At 41.6% G+C, this 16934-nt stretch overlaps 1 protein-coding gene across 8 annotated transcripts in view; it reads right to left on the bottom strand.

The window, feature by feature from the left end:
• The window catches only part of LOC100029507 (coiled-coil domain-containing protein 33), a 208550-nt gene that overhangs the window by 173847 nt on the left and 17769 nt on the right, over positions 1–16934 (bottom strand). For all 8 annotated transcript variants that reach the window (XM_007478152.3, XM_007478149.2, XM_056798672.1 and 5 more), the window contains exon 2: positions 7570–7733. In XM_007478152.3, the coding sequence (XP_007478214.1) occupies positions 7570–7733 (164 nt within the window). The remainder of the gene's footprint in view (positions 1–7569; positions 7734–16934) is intronic.

Below are 16934 nucleotides of genomic sequence, written 5' to 3'. Positions count from 1 at the left end.
TTGAAAAACAAATGGTAAAATTTTTTTTTAAATTGAGAAAAAAATACAATAAAAATTAAATGTAAAAAGTAAAAAGTCTGTGCCAAGAACTGGAGACAAAAGCAAAATTAGTCCTTGCTTTCAAGGTGCTTACATCCTAACAGAAGAAAACATGTGCTATACAGAAAACACATATAGGTACATACAAACTAAATATAGATAACCTTAGGAGTGAGGAAAGCACTAGAAACTGAGGGGAAAAATCCAGGAAAGACCTCATGAAATGAAGTTTGAGTGGAGTCTTTCCTAGGGATTCAAAGGAAAGGAGAATGTCTTAGCCATTGAGAGGAGAGCCAGTAGGAATATAATACTTTCTCTAGGCTTCCTCTGTTTCTTCATCTGTAACATGATGGGATTAGACCAGAAGCTTTATTTCCTTTCACTTCTTAATTCTATGATACTATGTGTTTGGGCAATAAATCAGAAGGCAAACATATACGATTCCCTCAAGATTTCTATCTAACAGATCACTAGTGCACCCCTGTATCAGGGCATATAGTCTTACCAAAAGCTATAAAAATTTAAAAAAGTAATGCTAAGCATATATTTCTGGCAGGATTTATATAAGATTCTCCCTGTGGAGTTCATTTTTTTAGTTCATTTTGGAAGCCCCATAGAAATAGCTGTGATCAACATTGCTGGGGGGTGGGTTCCAAATGGTCCTATGAGTTTTCTTGCTTTACTTTCAAAGCCCCCACTTTTGTTTTATTGCTGATTAAAACCCTGTCAAAGCCCAACCATGTTTTACTCCAACCATCTGACTCCTTGGCCAGTGAACAAAGTTGGGAGAAGTCACAAAAATCTGCTGGGTCCACCACAAATTTATGTTATCTATCTTCAACTGGGACCTCACTACAGCAAGGCAATCATTCCACTCCTCTTCTGGATTTTCTTGCCACCATCCACATTGGCTGTGCCAAACCTTATTTCTCTTCAAACCTCACCCTCACAGCTGCTTCTCTTCTTCATCCTCCTCATCTCTCATCCCCTTCTTGGGGAATGCTAGCTGTTCTCCATGCCTTGGAGTGTCCTCAAGACCAAACTCAAATCCCTACCTTGGGTGGGAGGCCTTTCCCACTTGTCCCAGCAGCTAGCTACCTCCTTTCTGAGATAATTCTCCGCCATGTTGTAGCCTCCATTGGAATGAAAGCTCCTTGAGGGCAAGGACTGTTTTTGCTTTTTCTTCATGTCTTTTTATTGATTGGCACTGTGCTTGGCATAATGTGTGCACTTAATAGATGCTTGTTAACTGCCTGAATAGTAACTGCAAGCCTAAATCAGTTTTATTTACAGTGAATAGTTTGTACACTAAGGGGATCTTTCAGGCTTACCAACTCACTAGACCTCTTGACATCCCTGAGTGACTCCAAGCTCATGATATTTTCCTTCAAACTACTTTATATTAATTTTGTACAGACTTGTATGTGTATATGGTGGTGTGCCCCTCTTCCCCATTAGAATATAAGGTTTTGGGGTTCAAGAGCTGTTTTCCTTTGTTTGTTTTGTGTGGTTAGTATAGTGCCTAGAAGATAATAACAGCTTAATAAGTGCTTATTGGATGATTTATTTACAGTAAGAGACAAAGAAAAGTTTCATCATTTGACAGAGGCCATAGAGATTAAGAGCTTGAACCTGGAGCTAGAAAGAACAAAGCCCTTTTCAGTCCCTGGTCCATAACATTTATAGGACCCTATTTTGAGAACTTGAAGGGACATTGAAGACCATTCCAATCCCTGTATTTTACAGATGAAGAAAGTGAGGTCCAGGGTTTTCCAAGACCTTACAGAGACAGAACCTAGATCTGTGTTGGTGAATCTATGGCATGTGTGCTGGAGGGGGCTGCTCCCCTCTCCCTCTCCACACATGCCTGAGGACATTTCTCACATCATCCACCCTTCTGCCCAACAGCCCAATGAGAGTGCTTCCTCTCTCCCCTTTCTGGGGTAAGGTGGAGGGCTCACATGTGTCAAGAGGGATACAGTTTGGGCACTCGGTCTCCAAAAGGTTTGCTATCACTGACCTAGATTCTCTGACTTGAAAGTCAGTTCTTTCTGAAGATAATATTTGTAAAGCGTTTAGCTCAATGCATAGCACGTGATAAGCATTTAATCAATGCTTGTGCCCTTTTCCCCATCCCCCCTTCCCTTTCTGTTACTCCATATGTCTCTCCTATAATGAATGGGGTTGGAATGGATAATCTTTAAAGGTCCTTTCCAGCCTAAACTTTCTGTGATTGATGAATCATGGGACAGGATAGATAACGATGGAAAAGACCTCAGTTCTGGGCCCATCCCTCTCCTCTCTGCCTACATCATTATTCTCTATGCTTCAACCTAAGGTTTGACCAGGGGCAGAGGGCAGAGTCCTCAGAATAGTCAGGCAGTTGGGAGGGGGGAGGGCTTGGATAAGACTTTCATCTCCCTCTTTTGATGACAGCTGGGACTCCCTTCCCTCCTAGCAGTCCTGCTTTTCTCCTTTCATGAGCATTTCATTATCACCTGCAGCCCGGGGTGGTGACAGCTGCTTCAGGGCCCTGGATCTCAGGCACCTCCTTGTCTGCTCCTTGGCTGGCACTCACCTCCAGCTGTACCCCCACCTCCTGCTAGATACATCACAGCTCACATTCCCCACCTACCTCTGAATTCCCCCACCCCCCTGCCTCTGGGTTCAGGAGACAGACACACTCCGGATGTCATCAGCATCAGCTTCTTTCTCCTTCAACTCCCAGACTTGGCTCCCTTCCAGATTGAGTCCCTCAATATGATTGCTAAGAGGAAACTTGATGTGCCCTGCATGGCTAATTCCCAGACCCTCACACCCACTGACTAGCTCTGGGTCTGGCTCTGGCTCACCCCACTCCATTCTCCCCACCCAATCCTGGCGTTCCCATGGTAACATGGTGATGGAGACTGTCACAACTGCAGAGAGGGCTTTGACAATCACACGCTGTGCTCCTTCCCATTTTGGTTACAAGTGTGGTTAGATTCTCCAGAGATCATCTGGTGATAATTGGTTTATGGAAATAAACCTGCTAGCAGCCTGCCAGGAAGAAGGCAAACCAGACCTTTCATGAAAAGGATAGCTTTTTCCAAATAGGTTCTCTCCTTTTTCTCCACTTCTCCCCTAAAGTGTTCATCCTCCCATGACACAACCTCCATCCACATGAAAATGTCCTGAGTATGAGGGGAAAAGAAGGGGAGAAGAGGAACAGAGAAGAAATAGGAGGAAGGAAAGAGGAGGCAGAGCTTGGTGGAAATTCTTTCTCCTCCTACCCATAGCAATGAGCAGGTGTTTCACCTGTTGTACTAGGGCATCTCTTCTCTGACCAATCCCTTTGTTCCCAAGGTGATTATTGCTATAGCAACCAGGTATTTGCTTCCACACACCAATCTGTAATTCTCTACCTAGCATCTCCTCTGTGCTATATAGAAGAGACAGGAAGAGAAGACTCGTCTCTGCCATCCAGTGGAATTCACAGTCTGATTAGAGAAATGCAAGTCAGACACCATAGAATCTCAGAGGTGGATTTGGGTAAGCATTTGAGGGGAAAGAACTAGGATCTGGGAATTTATGGGGAGGAGGACAGAAAAGGATCCATATAGATGGACCTTGAACTGGGTTTTGAAGGAACTGGGGGTTAAGAGTAAGGATATGGACAACCAGGCCAAAGGCACCTGTGCCAAAAACAAGAATAACCACTAGACTACACCAGATACACAAACTAAGACCTTTCTAAGAAGGTAGTAAATTATGTGGAACTGAATAGAACAATTTATATAGTCTCTTCTGTTTGGTAGTAGGACTAGGAAGAAAACCCAGGAATTTGAACTCCAAACTCCCATGGAAGTTAACATTGAGTGAACAGAGAAAATAGTCATTCTTTTAGAGTCCTGAGCAGTAGCCATTGTGTGAGACGAGGTTCAAATCCGAACCTAGAACAAGAAAAAAGGGAACTGAGTTTTAATGACTGGCAGAATCAGTCTTAGCTGGCACTTAGGACCTTAATACATAGTTACTATCTGATTGGTCAGAAACACGATTTTAGGCCAATTGAACGGGGTGGAGAGAAATGAGATACGAACAAGGGTGAGACTTCAGTGTTCAGAGCAATGAGAAATTCTTGGAATGTTGAAAGAGACATCCAAGGTCAGTGCAGGAGGCCTAAAATACCAGAGAAGAATCACTGAGGTCAGATGGGGAAGTGCTCTCCTCACTCAGGGTCCAGGAACCAAGGCAAAAGGTCTAGAGAGTATGACAAGACTTTGGTAAGAAGGGAAATATCTCTGGATTCCACAATCATAGAAAAGAATGGGAAACAGATTCTGAGAGGGTTAAGAATCTTATTCAGCAGAGTGTGGTGCCAACTTTCATCTCTCCCAGACAAAGGTTTTGAAGAGCTCAGTCCAATAGCACACCTGGACAACTATGGGAGGCAAAGAGGACCCACTGAGGCTGAGCATTGTGTCCAATGGGCCATTAAAGCTTGTATGAGGTGACTGTAAGTCAGTTTAGCATTAAAAGTCTGCTCTGAGCACTCAGCCTGCTTTTATGACTTGCATCTGCTCTCTTTTCCTATGGTTTTCTAGTATCTGTGGTCAAATTTTCACTTTGGTACATCTGAACTAGGAAGAAAAAGAATTTGTTTGTGCTTCAAGTGTGAGAGAGGAGGATCAGAGCTTCCAAAATGGCCACTTGTAGTGATGGTAACAGCCAGTATATGGGAAGAAGGGATAGAAGTGGGAAGGAAAGGGGGCAGCTGGGTAGCTCAGTGGATTGAAAGTCAGGCCTAGAGACAGGAGGTCCTAGGTTCAAATCTGGCCTCAGATACTTCCCAGCTGTGTGACCCTGGGCAAGTCACTTGACCCCCATTGCCTAGCCCTTACCACTCTTCTGCCTTGGAGCCAAAACACAGTATTGACTCCAACATGGAAGGTAAGGGTTAAAAAAAAAAGAAGTGGGAAGGAAAAGTTAAGAAAGGAGAGAAGAGAGTTAAGAACAGCTATTATTGCAGTCCCTCTCTGATCTGGTTTTGCCTCAGCTTCTTCCCTAAAACCCTTGAGATCCAATTACATTAGCCTAAATTTCTAAGATGCTCTATTATCTAAAACACTTTCCTCTCAACAAGGTGGGAAGGTGTTCATTTTCAAAGATGACCAATGATATCATGGAGTGATGTCTTGACTTGATCAGGAATTGGATTTAAATGAGGCAGATTTGCACAAAGTTGTCAGCCTGTCTCTTTTTCAGTCATTGAAGTCCAGTGGCAAGACAAAAGTCCGGATGATTAGCCATCGATGGCCTGGTTGGCAGTGGATGGCCTTGGGGTCGTCTTCAACGTTTGACCAAGCTCTAAGCATTCCACAGCACCTGCTTCAGATGCCTTCATGGCCGCTGGAACAAATTGCTCTCAATGGCCCTTTCTCTGGGGGACGTCTTCACATGCTCTGGGTAGACATCGCCCATGTGGGAAGGTAGGCTGATCATGAAGGGTTATTTAATACTTCATGAGTAATGATGACCAAAAAAACAAGGAATGACAAAGAGAACTCATGTAAAGAATGTTATCAGCACACAAGAGAAAAAGACAAGCAGGTCACAGGACCAGATAGAGGGGTAGCCCATTGGGCAGCTCATACATTTGACTGGAATTTTTGTGAAGTCAAGAGAAGGAAAGGAAAGCTCTTTGAACCTTGCCCCATGCTTAGGGCAAACCAAGGAAAAGAGTTGCACAGGATGAGCAGGAAGGAATGTTTTATGAATAATATCATTTGAAGCATTGGAAAGGGGGTTAGAGAGGGGAAAAAACACTTTCCCAAGGTCTCATTGCTATTATGTTTTCTGGCCCTGAGCCCCAAACACTTTCCACTACATTTCAGCTCCCTGTCAACCAAGTACGGCCACCCCCAAGAAGAAAAAGGTGGGGCCCATTGCCCTTTCAGGTCTCAGTGTAGGGCTGATATGCAATCATTTCAACCCCCATTACTCTTTCTTGACAAGGCACAGTATTTATTATTGTACCATCTAATGATAAGGGATATGCCTTTTCCTAGCATCTATGCAGGAAAAGTTATGCCTATTCTAAAAATAGGAAGGTCAGAGGGCTGGCAAGACTGATGAGGTAATTCTCACAGCAGGAGAAATACCAGGGCTGCCAGGATTGAAAGACAGACAGTGACTGTGCAGGCAGACCATAGAAGAGCTGAAATATTGCTAGAATTGTGTCTTCAACAGCAACAGCAGACATCCTCTTTCTAGTGAAGACTGTCAGCCTAGCAGACTCAACCCAGGGATTCAAGAGAAGAGGATGGTGCAGGGATCAACTGGCTCACAAAAAGTGACTAGTGAAAAGAAAAGAGACAGGATAAAGGAGAGGAAGAGAAACAGAGATAGAGAGAAGGGGAGAGAGAGAGACAGAGAAATAGACAGATACAAAGAGAAAAGTGGAGGGAGAGACAGAGAAAGAGAGAAACACAGATGGACAAATAGAGATACAGATAGAGATGGCAAGAACCATCAGGAGATGGATGGGGTGGGTAAGAAGGTTGCCATGCCAAGAATGGTCCCCAATGTAGAAAATGAGCCACCTGGTTTCCCTGACTCTGGCTTCTTTCCTCAGAGATGCCCCTCCTTCCCTTCTAGCCTCCTTCAATCAGAAATGAGAATTTCCAACTAAAAAATAACAGATACACATTCTAGATTACTAAGACATTCTGGGCGATAATAAGAGTCATTAATACTCTCTGGGAACCTGGACCTCTCTCCAGCTCTCACACATGAATATGCCCTGGGAGGCCTTGATGTTGAGGAGAAGAAGGAGGAGGAGGAGGAGGAGGAGGAAGAAGAGGAAGAGGAGGAGGAAGAGGAGAGGAGTTGGGAGAAAGATAAGTTTATCTGTAAACCAACCAAGGCTAAAGCCAACCTAATTTTTTTTTTTCATTCTTTCTGCTCAGCCCTTAATGCTCCAGAGAACCCTATATTCCTAGAGGAAGATATAAAGAGATTAACAGTGGGGCCTTTCCTTCAAGAGGTAATAAATGGAAGAACTGAGATGAGAACTATATTCCTTTGATTCTAACTCCCAAATTCTGTTGCAAATTCTGCAACAAAAGTCATTCTCATCTCTTGCAACAGGTACAGATACATAGCAATAGATAGATAGACATGCACGCCCACACATGTGTACACACACCCACACACCCACACACATCCCTACTAATGCTGGTTCCCACTCTGGTATTTGTACTCCTGATTTTCATCCCCTTGCATCCTTGAATTCCAAGGACTTGACCTATCAGTATTCATTCTTCCAATTGTCCCTCACAGCCCATGTACTCACACTTCACTCTTCATATTGTCCTCTAATCTAATCTAATCTTCTTTGCACACTTGTTCTCCATCCAGTATTTATATACCTAGTATTCATACCTCTATACCTCTAATACCTATGCCTTATGAATTAAAAAATATACATGCACCCCTGGGATTCATTCTTTCTTCCCTCCTCCCTTACTTCTCACTACAAGTACTCACGCTATCACAAAGGGCAAGGGTTTTGAGCCATCCTTGCGAGCAGGGAGGTTGACAGCCCCATGGATATTGATTGTGATGACTTCCTTTTGGGCTGGAGCCAAATGGCCAAAGGTGGTCTCTGAATGGCGGGATGCTTCTTCAAGAGGCAGGGGTTCCTCTGCCACCTGCCAGAATCAGGAGAAAGGAATATTAATTTTGTATTTGTAATTAGCCCATTTCTAGTCCAACTGGCCCCACCCTCTCTTTTCCTTTAGGATTGAGTTTACCATTGAGTTTTAGCTTAAGCTGACCCCTCAAATTTAAAATGTTTCAAACTTTCCCCTTGTCAGAGGTAAAAAAAAAAATACTATACTCCCTGTTGTCGGCACGAGCATGCCAGAAACAGTTTTTATTTTTCTTCTACTATAAACTTTATTCTGTTAAGGGAGAGAAATTTTTCAAACTGACAAGATCCCCTTCATGCCCTTAAAAATCGAACACAAGTCATTTTGCAGTCCTAACTTTCAGGATTTCTGAACAATGTTGATCTTTCACAATGGGCAAGAACATTCAGACTTACAGAACTCAGGGTAAGTTAAAGTTCAGTTAACAGAGTTTGCTTCACCACTTAGAACAATTGTCACAAATCATTTCTTAAAACCACTCGATCCATCTGTGACCATTTCCCCCCTTGTAAGCACTCCTTTCTAACTGGTCAAAGACGATCTTAAGAGATTTCATATTATGATCAAAATCTAGAGGGCAGCTGGGTAGCTCAGTGGATTGAGAACCAGGCCTAGAGATGGGAGGTCCTAGGTTCAAATATGACCTCAGACACTTCCCAGCTGTGTGACCCTGGGCAAGTCACTTGACCCCCATTGCCTAGCCCTTACCACTCTTCTGCCTTGGAGCCAATACACAGTATTGACTCCAAGATGGAAGGTAAGGGTTTAAAAAAAAAATCTAGTCCAGTTGACTTAATCAAGGACTCCTTGCCCTTATTCAGTAAGTTCCCTAATTACGTATTAAAATGCTTTCTTACTATTTTAAAAGGGGGAGCATATTTAAAAAGGAGGGCTTTTGTCTGCTTCCATAATCTTGTACCATCTTTCAATTTTTTTTCCTCTTAAATCTTACCTTCTGTCTTAGAATCAATACCAAGTATCAATTCTAAGGCTTCAGAAGAGTGGCAAGGGCTAAGCAATTGAGGTTAAATGACTTGTCCAGGGTCACACAATTAGAAAATGTCTGAGGCCACATTTGAACCTAGGTCCTCTCAAATCTAAGCCTGGCAACTCTATCCTCTGTACTACCTAATTGTCTCAAATTCTAATTCCTAAAGTTTAATATCCTTTCAGTCACCTGAACTCAAAAACCTTTTTGTATCCTTCGATGCCTCTCACTTTTTCATTCATCACAATTAATCAAATGCCACATTCTTGTCAAGCCCACCTTAGAAATGGACAGTTAACTTTGAATTCCTTGCTTGGTGGAAAGCACACATGTTTGCTTGTGTGCCTCACAGATGTTCTGAAAAGTTGTATGCAACTCGGAATTTTGTAAATTGAATCATAGCACTAAAGACATTAGCAAACTGCTTCTTTTATGGAATTGTAGAATGGCAGCTTGAGGGCAAGAGCTGTTTTTCATTTCTATCTTTATACTCCTGGTGCCCAAGACAGTGCCTGGCATATGGTAGGTGTTCCATAAATGCTTGTTGGGTTGAATCAAATTCTTTAGTAAATTCTTTTATAAAGTATAAAAACTTTCAGTAGAGTAAATCATTATTTTTCTTTAAAAAAAAATAAAAGCCCCTTGAGGGCAGTCACTATATATTTTTTTAAAAGTTCACTCTGATCACCCAGTATAGTAAGAGCTTAATAAATATTGACTAAATGCAATTTCTCCATTCTCTTCCCTCCTTTCCATTTCCAATGATACCATCTTGGTAGAGAAGAAAAACCTTTGGTTTCTCCAGCCTGGTCTTTCTAGGTCCCACTCTCTCATCTAAGCTGAAACCGTTTTCTCCTTTCCCAACAACCCTTCCCTCCAGCATCTCTTCCCTGACCCCAATCTGAACATTTCTTCAGCCAGAACCTTCCAGGTTTAGATCTTGGGTTATCTAGTTCACTGGCAGAAAGAGCCTGAGCTCCAACTCTACTTTGACAAAATGTTTGTTCCTTTGGGTAAGTCACTCAACTTGGCCGGACCTCAGATTCCTCATCTAGAAAGTTAGGGAGTTCTGAGGTCTCTTCCAGTTAACCCCCCCAAAGAAAAGGTCTTATTGCCTTTAAGGGCTGCTGAGCAGCTCATCTAGTTCTTCTCGTTCCAGCAATGGACCTGACAGTCCTTCTCTTACCTCATCTATTATCATGGCATTCTAGTCAGACTTTTAGACTCCAGGCTTTCTCCAACCTAGTGTTGGATTCTAAAGCACCTCTTCAGTCACTCTCCTCACCTCGACATTTACCATACTTAGCCATATTTGTGTGTGTGTGTGTGTGTGTGTGTGTGTACACCCATAGAGAGAGGAGGGAAGCTAAGTGGCCTGGTGGATAGAGCACTAAACTTGGAATCCAGAAGACTCATCCTCATGAGTTCAACTCTAGCCTTAGACACTTACTAACTGTGTGACCCTGGGCAAGTCACTTTACCTTGTTTGCCTAGTTTCCTCATCTGTAATAATGAGTTGGAGAAGGAAATGGCAAACTTCTTTTTAATATTTTTGTCAAGAAAACTCCTAAAAAAAACAACTGAAATGACTCAACAACAAATACATATACATATACAGACAGACAGACAGACAGACACGCACACAGCATTGACTTGGGTAGGCTCCAAAGTCCTTTACAGCTCTGAATTCCTAGGAGCCTAAGAAAGAATCACTTCTCTGGAGGGGAGACAGCCTGAAGACAGTGGCTCATCACCTTGAAACAAGATTTAAGTAAAAGATTTCCATAACAGTTCAAGTCAATCATGGAAGAGATTTTGAAAACTGCCAAATGAATTGCTACAGACAGTAATTGTTAAAGCAGCTTAGAATGGGGAGAAATCACCAGGAACTGAACTGGACTCTGATGGATGAGCAGGTCTTAAATAGTCAGAGAGAAAGACATTCTAAATGAACAATAGCATAAAACCAGCAAAGAGAAATCAGAAAATAAGCATTTATATAGAAACAATAATGTGACAGGCACTGTGCTAGGCACTTTAGAAATATTATCTTATTGACCCTCACAATAAATCTAGAGGGAGGTGTTATTATTATCCCCATTTTATAATTGGAGAAACTGAGGCAGAAATGACTTGACCAGGGCCACACTTAGTAAGTATCTAGGGCTGGATTGGAACTCAGATCTTCCTGACTGAAGGCCCAGTACACTATATACAGTGACACCTAGATGCCAAGGACATAGCAGGATTTCAGAATCTTAGAATGGGAAGGAATTTCAGAGTTCTTGTTTTTGAGTTACCATTTGATAGTCCCTTGTACATAGTAGGTGCTTATTGTTGCTGTCTGTCCTCCATTTTCAAAGAGGGCCAATCACTGGGTGATGTCTTGACTTGCTCATAAGTTGGATTTAAGAGAGGCAGAATTGCACAAAGTCATCAGCCTCATTCTCTATTCCAGAGTCATCCAAGTCCAATGGCAAGACAAAAGTCTGCCAAGATGCAGTGGATGATCTTGGCATCTTTGATGTCTGACCAGACACTAAGGGCTCCACAGGGTCTGCTTGACACCTTCATGGCCATTGGAGAATATTGTTCTCATTTGCCCATTTTGCTGGGGAAGATCTTTACATTGTTGGGGTAAACACTTTCCTAAAATGTGATGGCCAATACTGGAAATAACACTCTACATGTTGGAAGACCAAGGAAAAGCACAGTGGGGCTGCTACCATCTCCCTCATTCTGAACAACTGTGTCTCTCTGTTTTATTTCTTTATTTTTAAAATTTTTTCTTCCCTCTTTATTTAGCCAAAGACTTCATGAGTTTTTTCTGACCACCATATTGTTTTGTGTACACAGTCCAAGCTTACTGTTCACTAAAACCTCAAGGCTCTTTGATTGTGTCATCTAGTTCAACTCCTTCAGTTTTCAAAAGGAAAAAAAAAGGGAAGTAGTGATGTTGAGGGAAATCAAGCCCCATACTTGGAATCTGGAAGACATGGGTTCAAATTCTATCCCAGACTTATTAGCTGTGTGACTCCTCTGAGTCTCAGATTCCCTTTCTGTAAACTGGGGATAAATGAGGCTTAAATGAGATGTATATTGTGAAGATGAGATTAATTCTCCCCTTGCATACTTTTAAATTTAATTAACAAAAGCAAATATACCCTTACTTAACCCTAAAGTAGGGCAAGTCCACAAACAATTTACTAAAGGGGTTTGTACCTCCAGAAGCAAATGACTGCCACCTGGGCAGTCCTAAACAAATTTAAAGACTACAATTAGATCCTCTTAAAGTGGAGGAAGGAACAGGAAGTGACACAAAGAAGGGTCTTTAAAAGTGTCCAAAACTTCCTGTCATGAAGTCTTTGAGCTTTTTTGAAGCTCTGGAGGCTGGTAGAGGACCTTCTTCAGTGTGGACCTGGGACTCTAGCATTTGGTAAGACTGCCCTTGGATCTTCCCCTTTGGACTACAATGTCAGTGAGGGTAAAAGCTGACTCCTTTCCTGGCTTCTGGGAAGATTAGTTTCTGGAGAAGGCTGCATGGTTTTTGCCACCAGGTCCTCTGGCTAAACAGCCCTTACAGCTGAGGGTCCTCCAGTGGAGGGTTAAAGAGTCCTGCATGAGTTGAGCCATGCACCAGAGAAACATTTAGGATGTTATGCTAGACTAATTACTCTACCCTCTTTCACATTTCTCTACTCTTTCCCTCTATTTTGGAAATAAAACCGCTAAATAAAAAATCATTTTGACTTGAGTTATAAATATCAGTGACCACATTTTGTCAAACCATATTAATTTTAACCCCTATGATATAAACCATTTGGCAAGCTTTTAGTCAACATATCAATGTGAACTCTTATTACAAACTGTTGCCCAAGGAGGGGAGAATTACTTGTCCAAAGTCACACAAGCTAGTCAGTGGTATGTTTAGGAAACACTGCAAGTGAACATTTTTTTTCCTGGAGATTGGGGTCAATGAGAGATTAGGTTAGAAAGAAAAGTGGGGGCCATATTGTAGAAAGCCTTGACTACCAAGATAGAGCTGAGAGACTTTATTCTATAGGCATTAGGGAGCTATGGAAAGATGTTGAGTATGACAAATCAAACCTGTGCTTTCAGAACCTTGGTAGGAGCATCTAGGATTGAAATGGAAGGAAGAAAGACTAAAGGTGTTTGGAGGGTGATTTTCTACAAAGCTCTTTTAATAGATGGTGACTTAGAGTGAAGTTGTATGTGATTGGAGTCAGATAGACTTAGGTTCAAATCCTGCCTCTGACACTTATAAACTATGTGGCTGTAGTTCTCTGAGCCTCAATTTTCTCATCCATAAAATGGGTATTATAAGAGTCATAATATTACAATGTTATTGTAGAGTGTTCTGTAAATTTCACAGCCTTAGATAAACATCAGTTTTGTTGGAAGTAGGGACAGTGAAAAAAGATGTTTCCTTTCCATCATCCATTATCTAGATCATAAGGTAATGGAGAGTTCGAGAGCAGTTCCCCTCATCAAGCAAGATGCTAAGGTTAAGAGTACTTTTTCAAAGCTTAAAGTAACATGTAAATGGCAGTTATTATTATTACCTTGTTCTTTTTTTTTACCATGATGATTATGCATTAGCTAATTAGCTTCCCAGAAGAAAAGAAGAGCAGGCTGGGTTATGTCACATCCCTTGAGACAGGCTTTCTCTCCCACAGTGACTAACTTCCCACCCTGGGAATAGGACCTGCCCTTGACAAATTTCCACATGTATCAGGGCCCACTTTGGTCTAATTCCATCTGTAAAGAAACCAGTAGGAAGCCTCTGCCTCCTTCTCTCATTAAATGGTATCCAAAGATATGATAAGACAGAGAGAAAAGCCTGAAGCTTGAGCCAGGCTCTTAGGAAAGAATAGAATTTGTCTTCTTTTGGACTCCCTGCCACCCTCAACTTCATCAAAGTGGACAAGATTTGTCCCACATCTCCCCATTGCTCCCACCCCCTCGATTAAACCCTTTGATTCTCTGTGGTCTCAGCTACCTAGTCTAGTGTGATCTGGGTCCAGACTCTGGCTCTGCTTTATTCTTGATCTGAGGGTCTGGGGAAGACTGGGGCATGGTTCTCTCATCATGGCAGTGCTTTTTAAACAAAGTTTCCATGGGGCATCCATCCCTAGATTGCATGTGTAAGTCACCATACCTCAAGGAAACTGTTGGATGTTAAACTGAGAGTACCTTAAAGAAATTAGGGATATGTAAACTGGGGTTCTCAGACCCTATAAGGGATCCACTTCAAACTGAAATTTAGCATTTTCTTCAAGTATTTATAACCATTATTCTGAGAAAAGATCCATAAGTATCACCATATTGATATAGACACAAAGGTTAAGAAATCCTCACCTAGTTCAACTAACTCATTTTGTACATGGAGAAACTGAGGACCAGACTATAGGAAGGAAAAAATTTTCTCATAGGGCCACACCAGCTTGTTTATTGCAAACTGGTGGCATCCTTGTTCTGCATGGGTGGCATTAAGGAGAATAACTGTGGCCTCTTCTAATGATCCCTGGAATCCTTCCAATATGGATCCCTAGAGTCCTTCTAGAACCAGGATTGGCAATGAAGGGACCTCATAGCTAAAACCAGGGAGTATTGCTGAGGGCCTAAGTAAACCCTCTATAACAGTAGTTCTCATCCATTTTTTCCATGTCTCCCATTGACAGTCAGTCTGGTGAGGGCTAGGTACCCATTCTCAGAATCAGGGTTTTTAAATGCCTGAAGTAAAACAGAGAATTACAAAGGAGAGATGAAGTATATTGAAATACAGTTATCCAAATAAATTTCTCAAGATCCAATAGCCTAGAAACCCCTGAAATCTATCCATGACAGGTCAAGAAATCCTTTTCTAGGAATCTCCAAGTAAATTAGGTGAACATAGAATAGTATAACTGTCTGATCTATGGGAAAGGAAAGATTTTAAGACCTATCAAAAGATAGAGAATATTACAAAATATAAAATAAATAATTTTGATCATATCAAATTTAAAAGGTTTTGTACAAACAAAACCAATGCAGCCAAAATTAGAAGGGAAGCAACAAATTGGGAAAAAATCTTTATATATAACAAAAACCTTTGACAAAGGTCTAATTGCTCAAATTTATAAGGAGCTAAAATCAATTGTGCAAAAAAATCAAGCTATTCCCCAGTTGATAAATGGGCAAGGGACACAAATAGGCAATTTTCAGATCAAGAAATCAAAACTATCAATAAGTACATGAAAAAGGGTTCTAAATCTCTTATAATCAGAGAAATGCAAATCAAGACAACTCTGAAGTACCACCTCCCACCTAGAAGTTTGGCTAACAGGATAGCAAAGGAAAGTAATAAATGTTGGAGGGGATGTGGCAAAATTGGGACATTAATGCACCACTGGTGAAGTTGTGAATTGATCTAACCATTCTGGAAGGCAATTTGGAACTACGCCCAAAAGGCTTTAAAAGACTGCCTGCCCTTTGATCCAGCCATAGCACTGCTGGGTTTCTATCCCAAAGGGGAAAATAAGGGAAAAGACTTGTACAAAAATATTTATAGCCATGCTTTTTATGGTGGAAAAAAAAATTGGAAAATGAGGGGATGCCCTTCAATTGGAGAATGACTGAACAAATTGTGGTATATGTTGGTGATGAAATACTATTGTGCTCAAAGGAATAATGAACTGAAGGAATTCCATTCAAACTGGAACAACCTCCAGGAATTGAAGCAGAATGAAAGGAGCAGAACCAGGAGAACATTGTACACAGAGACAGATACACTGTGGCACAAATGAACGTAATGGACTTCTCTACTAGTAGCAATGCAATGATCCAGGACAATTCTGACGGACTTATAAGAACAGTATCCACATCCAGAGAAAGAACTGTGGGAGCAGAAACAGAAGAAAAACAACTGCTTGATCACATGGGTCGATGGGGATGTGATTGGGGATGTAGACTCTAAATGATTGCCCTAGTGCAAATATTAACAATATGGAAATAGATCTTGATCAATGACACATATAAAACACAGTGGAATTGCTCATTGGCTGGGGGGTGGGGTGAGGATGTAGTGGGAGGAGGGGAGGGAAAGAACACGAATTATGTAACTATGTAAAAATATTTTAAATTAATTAAATAAACTTAAAAGAAAAAAGAAATCAGTTTCTGAATGAATGCTGAACAATGAATGCTGAATGTTAGATGAAATATGCTAGTGACTCTCCTCCCTACCAAGTGCCTTTACAGTGACTATGCCCTCAAATTCACAGCCAGAGAGGGGTAAGTGTGAGGCAAAGAGGGTTGGATAAAGAATGTTGGCTCCTTGGGGCAGAAGCTTCCTTTTTTCATCATATTCTCCACACTTAGCCCAGATCCTATAAGCATTTTCTCATTTCAAAGAGGTAAATTGAGACTTGATATTAGAAGAGAACTTCCTGAATGATTCAAACTGTTCACAAGTAGAATAGGCTGCCTCAAGAGGCTTCCCCCTCTCTGGAGGTATCTAGCAAAAGCTGAATATCCACTGGTTAGATATTCTTTAGTTTAAATTCCCTTGGAGCATGACAGGGTGGTAAAGTCGCTTCCTTGTTTTCACTGAAGAGATCTGGCATCTGTGATTTTAAATTATCTTGTCTTTGCCTCTGGGGGGTTCCTTCTGCCTTTCCTGTTTGAGTTGATAGGTCGAGGTGTGATCTGATGGGGTGACAATGCCTGTCCTAGGTCTCTAGGTAGGCTCAGACCTACCACATGATTAACTCCCTAACATCTCTAAATCCCAGGCACAGCTTCTTCATGGTAGGACTATTTCTTCTTTCTCTGCAAAACAACTCAGATTTTTCTCTCCCCAGCCCTTTCTTTCTCTCTTCCCCCCATTCTTTCTCCACTATCTCTCCTCTCCCTTCTTAATCTCTCTTTTTCTCTCTCCTTTTCTCTCTCTTCTAAATCTCTCATTTTTCTTTCTCTGTCTCCCTCTCCCTCCTGTTCTCTCCTATCCCCTTCTCTTCCATTCTTCTTTTCTTTTTGTCTCCTTCCCTTTCTCCTTCCTTCTCTCCTCTCTCTTCCTTGCTTTCCCCCTCTCTTCTCTTCTTTCTCTCTCTAATTTCTAACTCTCCCCCTCTTCTCTCTTTCTAATTCTCTCTCCCCCTATCTTTTTTTAAAAGTCTCTCTTTGTGTCTTACCCTCTCTTCCCCCTTCTCTGT

The sequence above is a fragment of the Monodelphis domestica genome, chromosome 1, assembly GCF_027887165.1.
Source record: "Monodelphis domestica isolate mMonDom1 chromosome 1, mMonDom1.pri, whole genome shotgun sequence".
In the NCBI taxonomy this organism is placed as follows: Eukaryota; Metazoa; Chordata; class Mammalia; order Didelphimorphia; family Didelphidae; genus Monodelphis; species Monodelphis domestica.
Note: the sequence above shows the minus strand (reverse complement) of the source record. Positions and strands in the feature narration are given on the sequence as shown.